This window comes from Calidris pugnax, unplaced genomic scaffold (genome assembly GCF_001431845.1).
Source record: "Calidris pugnax isolate Ruff unplaced genomic scaffold, ASM143184v1 scaffold245, whole genome shotgun sequence".
Classification (NCBI taxonomy): domain Eukaryota; kingdom Metazoa; phylum Chordata; class Aves; order Charadriiformes; family Scolopacidae; genus Calidris; species Calidris pugnax.
Window position 1 is genome coordinate 1,342,831 of NW_015090982.1, and position 12,571 is coordinate 1,355,401.

At 55.9% G+C, this 12,571-nt stretch overlaps 1 protein-coding gene across 7 annotated transcripts in view; it reads left to right on the top strand.

Annotated features, from left to right (window-relative positions):
- Window positions 1–12,571, top strand: part of ANKS1A (ankyrin repeat and sterile alpha motif domain containing 1A) — a 78,444-nt gene that overhangs the window by 57,895 nt on the left and 7,978 nt on the right. For all 7 annotated transcript variants that reach the window (XM_014953710.1, XM_014953711.1, XM_014953708.1 and 4 more), the window contains 7 exons: window positions 6,644–6,742; window positions 7,128–7,280; window positions 7,452–7,559; window positions 10,981–11,145; window positions 11,488–11,613; window positions 11,795–11,866; window positions 12,308–12,394. In XM_014953710.1, the coding sequence (XP_014809196.1) occupies window positions 6,644–6,742; window positions 7,128–7,280; window positions 7,452–7,559; window positions 10,981–11,145; window positions 11,488–11,613; window positions 11,795–11,866; window positions 12,308–12,394 (810 nt within the window). The remainder of the gene's footprint in view (window positions 1–6,643; window positions 6,743–7,127; window positions 7,281–7,451; window positions 7,560–10,980; window positions 11,146–11,487; window positions 11,614–11,794; window positions 11,867–12,307; window positions 12,395–12,571) is intronic.

Consider the following 12,571-nt stretch of genomic DNA (forward strand, 5'->3'; position numbering starts at 1 on the left):
GGTTTCCACTGAACTATCTCAAACTGCAGATACCGTTAAGGGAAGGCATGAAATCCTGAGGATCACGAGGCAAATTACAAATCCCTATTTGTGTGGCCACGTGCTGGTCCCCGGCTCTGCAGTCGGGGTGTGCTGGTCCCAGCTTTGGGGTCATCACCCTGCTCTGAGATAAATAACCCCCCAGTGCGGGCTGGAAGGATGGCTGACAGAGCTGTTGGTGCTCAGCATTGTATGTTATCAAGGCTCTATTTGGGGGTTTTTTTTAGCTTTTTTCTTTTTATCTGTGAGAGGGGGTGATGCTCTGTGCTGTCACTGGGGGTCTGGGGTGAGAAGCAGATATACAGATATATAATGCAGATATGCAGAGAGAACACAAGGCTGTTTCTAGGACAAGCTTATAAATTAGTCCATTAACGAGGCATTAGGTCCTCTTGTGCTGTTGAACAGGGTATATTAGCAGGGCTTTTTACTCTTAAGTGTGAATCTCTTCCAGCCCCTGTGCAGCAGGGAGGGGGGGTGAGGCTGCTCAGGTGGGTTTGGAGCTCGGAGGGGCTGGATGAGTCCAAACCTGCAGCCTCCAAACCCTGCAAGGGACAGAATGCACTTTGTCATTAACTCCTAATAGATTTGGGGACGGGGAGCTCCTTGCTGGCTGTGGTGGCTTTGTCAGCTCCTGGGAGAACTTTCGTTACAGCTCGTCATTGTGAATTTCTCTGCCATCCTTTATCCTCGGGAGGAAGCCCAGAGGCTTTGTACAAGCCTGGCAGTGGCAATAACCCAGAACTCCAGCAGAGCCACGCTGGGCTGGCCAAATCCCCTCTCTGGGCTTGCCAAATCCCCTCTCTGGGCACATAATTGAGCCACAATCTTCTGGACTGCAGACCCTGTACCTCCTCCTTGCATTAAGCTCCTGAAGCTCCCACTCGCCATGACTAGGATGACAAAAATGAAGGTTTCTGATCCTTTTTTTCATCTGAAAAGGAGAAACTTAAGTGGAGTTGAGGCTAAGGAAGGTGCAACCTCTGTTTTCTGTGTGTTATCCCAGTTTGGGCTGGGTCTGTGGTGAGCTGGTTGCGTCTCCATCTCCCGCATCCAGGCTTTTGGTTGCCAAAAGTAAAGCAATAGCAGCGGCAGCAAAATCCTTGACAAGATGCAAATTGTCGTGAATGTACGGGGGGGGGGGAAAGCAAAAGAGCTTTGTAGGCATTAATCTAAGAAAGAAATGGACGCTTTGGCTCCTGCAGCTGAAGGCACTCTGCTGTAGATGTTTGAGGGAGCCTTTGTAGTCTGGAAAAGCTGTGTTTGGGTTTTGCATCTGTTGCTTTTAATAGCAAACACGTTCTGGTCCCCATCCGTCCCCCCCGCAGTCCCTGGGCTGTCTCTGAGGCCGGGTTTGGTGGCGGAGGCAGCGCCGGTGTGAGGGGGGCTCGGCGGGACCCTCGGGGTTCGTTAAGCGCCGGTGCCAGCTGGGTGAGACCACCCGTCCTGGATGAAACTTTCTTTGCCCAGAGCTCGCTCTTTGCTGGGAAGAAAGGATGGGCCGGAGCCAAGCTCTGACCAAGAAGCAGCAGCATCTGAAAATTGGGTAGTTAAGTGCCTGCGGAGTGCCCTGCTGGAGGAGGATGGCCGGCAGATTTCGGCAGCTCGAATTCTGGCACGCTGGCCTTTGGGGTCACCTCACACACAGGAGGGAACGTTACCTTCCTACGGTGTACCCTCTGACTGTGCTTTTGGGTTTTGCCCTTTGATGAGAAACCTGGAGCCTTGCAGGCTGTTTAATTACAGTGCAAGAGCCCTGAGCTCCACTTGGCCCCGCAGCTGAGACACAGTCAAGGTAAAAAGCACTTGTCACAACAGATAAAGTCTGAAATAGGTCTTTGGAAAGTCTTTTTGATTCTAATTGGCATTTCCGAGGCTGCTGCTGGAGGATCACAGAGGGTAAGAGCAGAGTGAGTCCCTGGGAGCATCCTCTGCCCCGTGGGTGTTTGCTGAGCCCCCCCTGGAAGCACCCACAGAGGGGCTGCTCCCGAGCCTGGCTCCCGCTGCCAGCGCTGCCCGGCAGCCCCCGGCCTGGGACCCTGCATCAGCACCAAAGGGGACCTTTGTGTAATAAACAATTAAAAAAACCCATCAACCCACCCACTCCCCGCACAAAAAACCCCAAAGGAAAAAAAACAACCTAAAAACAAGCAAACAAAAACCTAAATAGTGATATTATTTAAAAGTCATAAAAACCTCCCCAAAAACCCTTCAGAGCAGTTTTTCTGGAGTTCTGCAGCCCCGCACCAAGGCAGTCTCCTGTTGGAACGAAGAGGCTTTGTTTCATCTGGGCGGTGAGTGCCTTGTTCTCTTCTGCACTATGAGCTGGGACTGGATGTGTCTGGTGTCACCCCCTCCTCGGGACAGCCAAGAAATGGCTCAGGGACAGACCCGAGACCCTCCAGGTGCCCGGTGCGAGCCGGTGGCACGGGGGGTCGGGAAGGATGGGGCCGGCAGCGAGTGGGACACGGGGGGAGGCAGGGAAGGGCCAAAGCCATGGCAGGATCCCAGCTGGGGCTCCGTGGCTGGGAACCCCCCGTGCTGGGCGGGGGGCTTTTTGTGCAAAGTCGTGCCTGGTTGAGCAGAGGTGGGTTTTCTGGAGCCCCAACAGAGCAGGGCACGGACCAAACCCCCGGCGGTTGCCCCGGAGGAGCGTGGCTCGGAGGCAGGTGGCATTGGTGGCCCAGGCAGAGCATCTCTCTGCCCCTTGGCTTCCGTCTGAACAGCGTGTGAAACACAAACAGGTTTAACGTCTGGTCTGAACGGCTCATCTGCTCGGTTGGCAAAGGTTAAAAGATCTCCGGCGTGTTTGCATTTAATTATCTGTTTTAGTGGCAGATTATATTTTTTCGTAGGAGATGAAATCTGGATGGGTTTAGAGGACTTTTCTCTAAGCGGAGGCTCGTGCACAATAGACTGTAACGATTTATTCAGGTCTGATATGCTTTGTCTATCCTTGTTAAGTACTCTGAGAGTACAGACTGGCACTGAGGGAATTTAATGTGACACATAAAAATAAGGAGTGTTGGAGAAAGCTGTAGGCTTTACAGTATTTAACCAGCTTGTATCCTTGCTCCACAGTAAGCAGTTTTCCTTAAATCAGAGGTGCCAGAAGTGGGAGAACACCTATTGCCTTGCCCTGGGGCTGGCACTGGCTCACCAGGGATTGCTGTGCTGAGGTGGATCAGCACCAAAAGGGCCTCAGTGCTGGAAAACAAGCACAAGTGAAAACGTAAATAGGATCAGCAAGCTTGTTTAATTTTCCTATGTGAAAATTATCCATCAGCGTTGAAGGGTTTGCTGTGAGCTCTGCCCTGGGTCGCATCCTCCTCCAGGTGTCCTCCATCCTCCTCCTCTAGCCCCCCCGCAGCTCTGGCACCCGGTGCATCACAGAGAAATTCGGGAGCAGAACACCAGGACGGGCAGGTTTGGGGGGAGCAGAGAGGACTGAGGTGTTGGAATCTGCAAGTTTCTGGCACCCAAGATGTGACATTAATTTGCTTTGGTGAGTCAGTCCCTTCCTGTGTCCCCCTTTGCTCCCCCAGGCAGGGCAGCAATGCTTTGCTCTCCAGGCTTAGAGGAGAAATCTCATCGCTTGCTCTAGCCCTTTTCTGTCTGTTTTAAAAAAAAAATCTCTTTAAAAGCCACATGCCTCTCAGAGCTGGATTCCTCACACATACACTGCCCCCCGAGGACCCCCTGGCAGCTCCTGCAGCGGAGTCGTAGCGTGCAAAAAGGCTTGTGCCAGGTAAGGCGTGTGTCAGGGGAGCTGGGCTGCCTTTAATACTTTCCCTCTTCCCCTGCGCTGAGCACACAATCTCCTGCTGTTACAGGAATGCACATTAAATGGGGCTTTTTGGCTTAAAATGTGTGAGCAAGAAAGGGGAGGATGTTTTTGTATTTTTTTCCTGGTGGGATGCTGCTGCAGAAGCCGGAGTGATCGCTGCCTCTGACAGCAGCTGCTTTTATTCACACAGAGGGTTTGCTCTCGATGCAGCAGAATCTGCTGCTGCTCTTCCACCAACTGGGCACCCTTGGAGCCTTCAACCAACAAAAAGCCTTCTTTTTAAAAAATTTTGTGCACTTGAGGGGTGCACAGAGCAGCTTATGTGCCATAGTTACATCCTTGCACAGAGCTCAGGGTGTAGTGTTGCCTCTGAGAGGGGGGTTTCACGTGGACATGGAGCTGTTGGAGCTGGGCCAGAGGAGGCCACCAGGATTCTCCAAGAGCTGGAGCCCCTTTGCTGGGAGGACAGGCTGAGAGAGTTGGGGGGGTTCAGCCTGGAGAAGAGAAGGCTCCAGGGAGACCTTGGAGCCCCTTCCAGTCCCTCAACGGGCTCCAGGAAAGCTGGGGAGGGACTCCTGATCAGGGAGGGGAGCCACAGGACAAAGGAGAACGGTTTGACCCTGAAAGAGGGGAGATGGAGCTGAGCTGTGGGGAAGAACTTGTTTGGTGTGAGGGTGGTGAGAGCCTGGCCCAGGTTGCCCAGAGAAGCTGTGGCTGCCCCATCCCTGGAGGGGTTCAAGGGCAGGTTGGAGGGGGCTTGGAGCAACCTGGTGTGGTGGGAGGTGTCCCTGCCCAGGGCAGGGGGTTGGAACCTGATGGTCTTTAAGGTCCCTTCCCACCCAATCCCTTCTGTGGCTCTACGTGGGGAGCGATCGCAGACAGAGGCAGGTGCTGGTGTGTCCCGGGTCCCTGCAGGGCTGTGCCCACCCACGGTGCCGTCCCGAGCGGTGGCAGTGGCTCCATCCAGCTGGCAGCAGGCCGTGGCACCACCAACCAGCGCTGCTGGAATAAACTGACCTTTTGGAAAACAGGGAGAAAACCACCCTCCTCGGCTGCAGGGGCTTTGGTCCCGGCTCTGTCTGCTCTTTAAACAACTCTTAGACAAATGCTTTTGTCCTGCGGCCTGTCTGCTCCAGATCTGCGGTCTCCGTCCCCCCACGGCTGCCAGGAACCGAGGGCGTCGGGATCCCCTCCTGCCAAGGGAGGAGGGGCTGCAGGGCCCCTTCCCACCGCCCACTGCTTTAATTTGCCCCCGTCACTCGCTAAATAATTGCTTCTCTGCAGTCTGGCCTCGGAGGGCAGCTCTCCCGGCGAGGTTGCTTCGGGCATCTCTTATCTGTAGCCTTAATTCTCTGTTTCTCCAAACACTTATCTCTGTGGCTGAGGGGAAAGGCTCCTACCCAGCAGTTGTCCGTGGAAGCGGTGGGTGCGATGCTGCCCGGGCTGGGGGCTGGTGTAGCACAAAGTGAGCAAATTAGGAGCCAAAGCGGATGCTGTCGCTGCCAGGAGCAAGCCAGACGGCGTTTGGCTGCAGGAGGAATCCCATCGTGGCATCTGGCTCCATGAAATGCACCTGGTGACTCTCAGAAAGCCGTGGCCAAAGGCGAGCTCTCCCCACCGGCTGCGAACAGCCCCGTGTGATGGTCCAGGAGCATCCGTGTGGCTGCCCGTGCAGGAGGCACCATTGTCCCCACACGCTGGGGTGGCTCAGGGAGCAGCTCGCTGCTGTCACGTTTGGCTGTGGTATTTAAAGCAGGTAGTAATTAGCAAAAACACTACAGAAAGTGTGGGGTGGGAAGGAATATGAACCATTTGCTGCCCATTAAAGAGGCTCCTTGGCCATCTCCCCCTCCTGACACCCTGGCCGTCCGGCCCCGCTGTTCCTGCAGCCTGGCTGCCCTTGCAGCAGCCTATTGCCCGACAGCCAATTTTAATTAGGTTTCTCTTATAAAACCAAAATGTGGAGCAGTGAAAGCACTTTCAGCTGAGACCTTCAGCTGTGACTCTCCTGAGAGCAGGGGGAGGCAGGTCTGGGGAGCGTGGGGGGGTCTGGGCTGGAGCTGAAACCCACGGTCAGACCGCAGCCTGCTCTGCCAGCCATGGGGAGACGTGCCCGGGCTTCCCACTGAGCTCCCCCAGGTACGAGGGGCAGGGGAGCGGGTTGTGATGGCTTTTCAGAGGGGGGGTGATGTCTGTGTGCTCTTCATGCGTCCGTTAGTGCTCTGCAGGGGGAAGGGAGGGCAGAAAATGGGCTTTAACGGAGTGCTGTGTGGCTACCAGGGCAGCTCTGCCGGAGCGGGCTTCGTTGCCTCCCTGCCTGGGGGATGGAGGATAAATCTGACCTTATCTGCTCTCCTCTCTGCTTGTCTTCCTCCTGGAAGGAAATTCAGATTTCTCTGTGGCCGTGGAGGAGGCTGAGCAGAGCTGAGTGCTGCTTCTCGGGCTCGGAGCGTGGGGGTGGCAGGGTTTACTGGGGCATCGTTAGGGGGTGATTAACGCATCTGGGCATCACGCAGGAAGGTGGCTGTAAGGGATGAAATCCAATGGGAGCTGGGGGCTGCAGGAGGGAGGGGATGGCACTGCTCTGCCCCACCAGTGCTGTCTGTGCCACAGCCCCTCTCCTGTCACCCCCCTCAGTGCCCGAGGTCAGTGTGTGCGGCAGAGCTGCCGTCCTTGGGAGCCTTCCTCCTCCTCCTCCTGCCGTGGGGACAGCGAGGTCAGGAGGGTGCTGCAGCACACATGGTCTCCGCTCCCACACCTGATGCCACTTCTGTTGCCCTTCTGTTGCTCCCATGTCACCCCGTCTTGTCCCCACAGGGCTGTAATGTCATGGAAGACCAGGACCTTCGGGACATCGGGATCGGTGACCCGCAGCACCGGCGGAAGCTGCTCCAGGCTGCTCGCTCCCTCCCCAAGGTCAGTGCCCAAACCCCTCCTGTGAAGCAGGGATGGGGATGGCTGTGAAAGCAGAGGAGACAAAAGCCAGTCCCTGTGACCCCAGCCACGTCCTTGTGACTCAGGGAGAGGATCTGAGGGAAGGAGTTTGGGAATAACAGGGAGGAGGAATATATTGGTCCTTCAGACTGTGTGGATGGGATGACTCCATCCATGAGAGGGTGGGTGTCCCTCCTGCCTATCTTGACCCCCTCCCCCTGTTTATACAGTGATATTTTTTTTTTACTTTAAAGCTGCTAGTGGAGATGGTGATGGCCTTTAAACTGATTTAAATCGGCACTGTATGCCTTGGGATCCCAGCCCTCTGGGGCTTTTAACCCCTTTTTTCTGGCTTGTGCTTTTCCAGTTGAAACCCCTGGGCTGCGATGGGAACAGCCAGCCTTCGGTTCCCGCCTGGCTCGACTCCCTGGGGCTGCAGGATTACATCCAGTCCTTCCTGTCGAGTGGCTACAGCTCTATTGACACTGTGAAAAACCTCTGGGAGCTTGAAATAGTGAACGTGAGTATTACCTTTCTCTTGCCGTGGCGGTGGGGTCCTGCCCCGTCCCCTCCGGGGCTGTGACTTGCAGGGATGAGGGTTAAGGGGGAGCAGCGTGGCTCCAGGAGGGGGAAGCTTTGCAGGAAAACCGAGGGCAGGAGAACCTACAGCGACCGTGGTCTGTCCCTGCAGGTGCTGAAAGTGAATCTGCTCGGCCATCGGAAGAGGATCATCGCCTCCCTGGCAGACAGACCCTACGAGGAGCCACCAGCAAAGCCGCCGCGGTTCTCGCAGCTGAGAGTGAGTCTCTGTGTGTCCCAGCCCGGCTGATGTGTCTGTGCCGAGCGCGCTGGGCTGCAGCTGGGCTGCTTCCTCCTGCCCTGACCCTCCTGCGCTTCCCTCTCTCTCAAAGAACTAAACCTGGGTCTGTCAGGAATAACTGTCCCCTTTCTGATCAGCAGCTGTCACCTCTGGGGGACACAGGGCTCTGGAGAGGGTGTTACTGAGAACTCAGGTCCTGGATGGGTTTTCAGGCGCAGAGGGGGAGGCACGTTCAGCCTCACTCTGCTGCTTTCATGCTCAGGAAACTCTGCCTGGCAAAATCAATAAAAAAAGGGGGCAAAAAAACCCTGTAATGTCAATATTTTAGTTAAAACTCCTTTGAAGTTAAGTATTGAGAGTAATAAGTATAGAGAGTGATCTTTGAAAATTGCACTGCTTTTTTTAAAAAAGCAAAGGGTAAAACCCAAATGGATTGTTCCTTCTTTAAAAAAAAAATAATCGATTTGACCTGGAAGCTTGGGTTCCTCCTGGTTCTCGGATACTTGGTGGTGTGGGAAGAAAGTTCCTGAAGCGTTGAGGCGTCTGCACATCTGGCTGTGCGGAGGAGGGAGATTTTTGCGTTAACCAGTTCCCAGGGAGGCACCTTGGCTGCTGCTGGAGAGGAGGCAGAGCCCAGTCCTCCCACTGGTCAGGCAGAACTTGGGGAACTGGAGCATCCGGGCTGGCTCAGACTCGGCTGGAGCAACTGGAGCACTTGGGCAGGGTAAAAACAAATGATGAAGTTGATGTGCTGGACAAATTCTGCTATTTGGGCCCCAAAACGTCACTGTTTGGACAGATGCACTCCAGCTGAAGCAGTGGATGAGTTTATCAGCTCTCAGCTTTCTTTTTTGCCAGTCAAATTCCATCTTCCCTGTGCAAAACAAAGCCAAAGTATGTGAAAACGTTATCATAGAATCATAGAATGGTTGGAGTTAGAAGGGACCTTAAAGATCATCAAGTTCCAACCCCCTGCCCTGGGCAGGGACACCTCCCACCAGACCAGGTTGCTCCAAGCCCCATCCAACCTGCCCTTGAACCCCTCCAGGGATGGGGCAGCCACAGCTTCTCTTCCAGTGTCACGTATCAGCACTGGGAGAAACCTTCGTGTAGCCAGTTGTATCTGTTCAGTTTTTACCTTACCAGCTCTGGCAACCCAAGCAGCAAATATTTGGACAGGCAGGACCCTGCTATTGAAATGAGAGGGGAAAATAACATTCAGCCCTCTCAGATCAAACTCTGGGTGCCTGCCCCATGGGAAGCCTTGGGCAGCTCCTTCAATCAGGTGCCTCCGTGTAAGGTGGGTGCCCGCAGTGGGACTGGGCGCTGCTCCCAGCTCCGTGCCCCGCTCCGAAGGGGGACGCGGAGCCCGTTTTCCTGCCCCGGTCCCTGGGCAGCTGCCAGGCAGCCCTTCCCGTGGCAGGAGTGTGACACGGCTCAGCTGCTGCGATGGGACGCAGCTGGGACCCGGGTTCTGATTGCGCCCCTTGGGAGTCTGAGCTCTGTCTCCCTGGGCTGGTCGGGCTTCTCCAGAGCTCTTGCTCCTGCTGCCAAATAGCACTTGACATGATTTGTGGCTGTTAATTTTTTTTTATTTTTTTTTTTTCCTGCGGGAGCCTTTGGATGTCAGGCCCTTCCTTATCGGGGTGGCTGCGAGGGGAGCCGTCGCCTTGGCCGCTCTTCCTGAAAAGTGGCATTTGAGAGCTGAGTTTGGCAAAACCCCTTAGTTTGCAGTAACCTGTGGGCTCGGGAGCGGGCGACGTGCCATGGGGGGGTGAGCGGGTCCTGCTGCTTCCTCCCAGTGTTTGCAGATCAGCTTCCTGGAGCAGGAATTGGGAGTGACTGGAGTTTCCCCATCCCAAACATCTGCTCTTTGCCCTGCTGCAGGGCTCTTCCCTCTTCCCTTGGGTTCCCAAGGCTTTTCACAGAATGATATGGGGTTGGAAGGGACCTCTGGAGATCATCTAGTCCAAACCACAGCCAGAGCAGGGCCACCCAGAGCAGGTTGCACAGGAACATGTCCAGGGGAGTGTTGAATGTCTCCAGACACAGAAACTCCACCACCTCCATGGGCAGCCTCTTCCAGGGCTCTGCCACCCTCAAAGTGAAGAAGTTCCTCCTCATGTTGAGGTGGAACATCTTCTATTCAAGATTGTGCCCATTTCCTCTTGTCCTGTCCCTGGGCACCACTGAAAAAAGACCAGCCCCATCCTCCTGACACCCACCCTTTCAGTATTTATAAGTGTTGATCAGATCCCCCCTCAGTTTTCTCCAGACTAAAAAGACCCAAGTCCCTCAGCCTCTCCTTGTAAGAGAGATGCTCCAGGCCCCTCATCACCTTTGTAGCCTCTGCTGTCCCCTCTCCAGCAGTTCCCTGTCCTTCTGGAACTGGGGAGCCCAGAACTGGACACAGTGCTCCAGATGGGGCCCCACCAGGGCAGAGCAGAAGGTTTCAACCAAAAACAGTCAGAGCCAAATGGGTTGGGCTGCTGTGCCCTCCTTGCTCACACTGGATTTTTTTAAAGAACTGCAGTTCAGGTGTTAAAAAAAAGAGAGGGTTCCTACTGGTTCTGCACTGGGAGGGTGTGCTCAGGAGCTGGGAGGTGCCACATATAAACCCGCTCTCAACAACGCCTTTTTCAGACACAAAAGCCAAAAAGGGCAGTAACCAGCTGAGGGTCTGTGCTTGGCTGGAACGTCCTCTTGAGTCTGCAGAGACCGAAGGGGGGTTGTAGCGGGGGGTGAGGGGGTGTCTCTGGTGCAGCACGGCCTGATTGCTGTGCTGGGTGGGGGGAGGCTGCCTGAGAGAATGGGCCCATTTGCAGCATTTCCTGGTGCTGCAGCTGGTGGGATCCAGCGCCTGGCTCCGGCCTGGGGAGCGGAAGGACGTCAATGGCAAATTAAGGGAGCGCGTTGAATAGGACTAATGCGCGTCGCAGCTGTGAGCTCCCCGCGTCGCCTGCCGGGCCCCTCGCCTGCAGTGAGAGCCAGGCTGTCAGGCAGCTGGGCTCATCTCTCGCTGGGCTCCCCGAGGCTTTTCTCCTGGGGTGGTTGATGGTCAGCAGCTCGGAGTGCTGTTTTGCTCAGCGCTTTAGCAGAGGTTGCTCCTCTGGAAACAGCCTGCCCGCAGCCTCCCCCATCTCCTGCCCTCCCGGGACCTGCTGGCGGGAGGTGTGCTTGGCAGAAAGGGCTGAAAATACCCACCTGAAACCATCCCCGAGCAAATTCGGGGGATCAAGCGGAAAATAAACGGTGGGATTGGTGACACTGAGGCAGGAGCTGACCCCGTTATCTCTGCTCTCTGCACCCTTCGTGTCGGAGGCTGCGGAGGGCAGCGAGGGCTGGGCACGGCTGTGGCACAGCCTGACCACCACGATTCTTGGTGTCCGCTTGCTTCTAGTGCCAGGACTTGATGTCCCAGACATCATCACCCCTGAGCCAGAACGACTCCTGCACGGGCAGATCAGCCGATCTCCTGCTGCCCTCCGGGGACACCGGGAAGAGGCAACACGACCACGGCACCGACGTTACTCCCTACTCCAGAGCCGAGCGCTACAAAGCACAGGTCAGTGGGTGGTTTTGTGTCCTGGGGGTCCCTCCGTGCAGTTCAGTGCAGGCTCCCCCCTCTCTGGAGCCAGCAAGGAGTTAGGGTGATGCACGAAGGGCCAGAGAGCTGGTCGTGCACTGCTCCCCTCAGGCATTCGAGCCAGCAACTCATTTATGTCTCAGTCTCACCTTGGAAATGGGTGACTCCCACCTCCATCAGCCCCCGCTGCCTCCTCCCAGCCCTGTGGGATGTGGCTGGTGGGAACCTCAAATCCATCAGCCCAAAAAGCCCTCCCAAGATCCGTCTTTCAATCCACATTGGCTCTGTTGTGGCCTCACATCCACGTTTCTTCCCTTCCAGGAGGACCGTCGGGAGTCAAAGCTGACCCTGCGCCCCCCCAGCCTGGCTGCCCCCTACGCCCCAGTCCAAAACTGGCAGCATCAGCCCGAGAAGCTCATCTTCGAGTCCTGCGGGTACGAGGCCAACGTAAGTGGCTTTTGGCTTGTGGAGGTGGTGAGGATGAGGAGGCTCTGGGGTCAGGTTGATGCGTGGGGGGTTGTCACACTTCTCCCCGCCGCCCCGGGCAACCTGTCCCTGCCAAACTGGAGCTACTGGTCACTTGTGGGGCCGTGGCATCGACTTGAACATCTCTCTCTCTTCCAAACAGTACTTGGGCTCCATGTTGATCAAAGACCTCCGCGGGACAGAGTCTACGCAGGACGCCTGCGCCAAGATGAGGGTACGGGGGCCACAGGGACAGGGGGGATCCGCTCACAGCCGGTGGTGGGTGATGTGGACAAGGGGTTTGGGGGGTCTCGGTGGAGCTGTGGTTCCCCAAACCCTGCGGGCTTGCCCATGTGCTGAGCAGGAGCCTGGGCCACGTAACAGACCGCGCCACTGTCACTGGTGAACTGTCCCTCCCCAGGTTCCCCATGGCTGGAAGGTCTGTGCAGTGGGAGAACGGGTGTTCTCACTGGGGAAGGGGGTGCTGGGTTCACTTCAGATCCCCATCCCTTCCCCTCTGCTTCCACCAAGAGCCAGCTTTCCTCCTCCTGGTCCAAGACCCCCAAGGGCTGCCTTTGTGGAGCAGTGGGCTGGGGGTCTCTGGGGTGGGCTGGGATGGTGATGACAAAGGAGCATTTATTCACAATTGACCACTTGCATGTTCTTGTTTCTGAAGAAATCCACAGAGCATATGAAGAAGATCCCAACCATAATACTGTCCATCACGTACAAGGGGGTGAAGTTCATCGATGCCTCTAACAAGGTGAGCTTCAGATGCCTCCAAGCTGGTGTTTGGGGGAACAAGACCTACAGTCCCACCTTCTGGGGTGTTCCGGGTCGTATCTAGTGGCTCCAGAAGCCACGGCTGATCCTGAGGAGCCCAATTTCTCCACACCACAGGAGAGCACCGAGGTAGTGATGGCTATCTGAATGCCAAGGG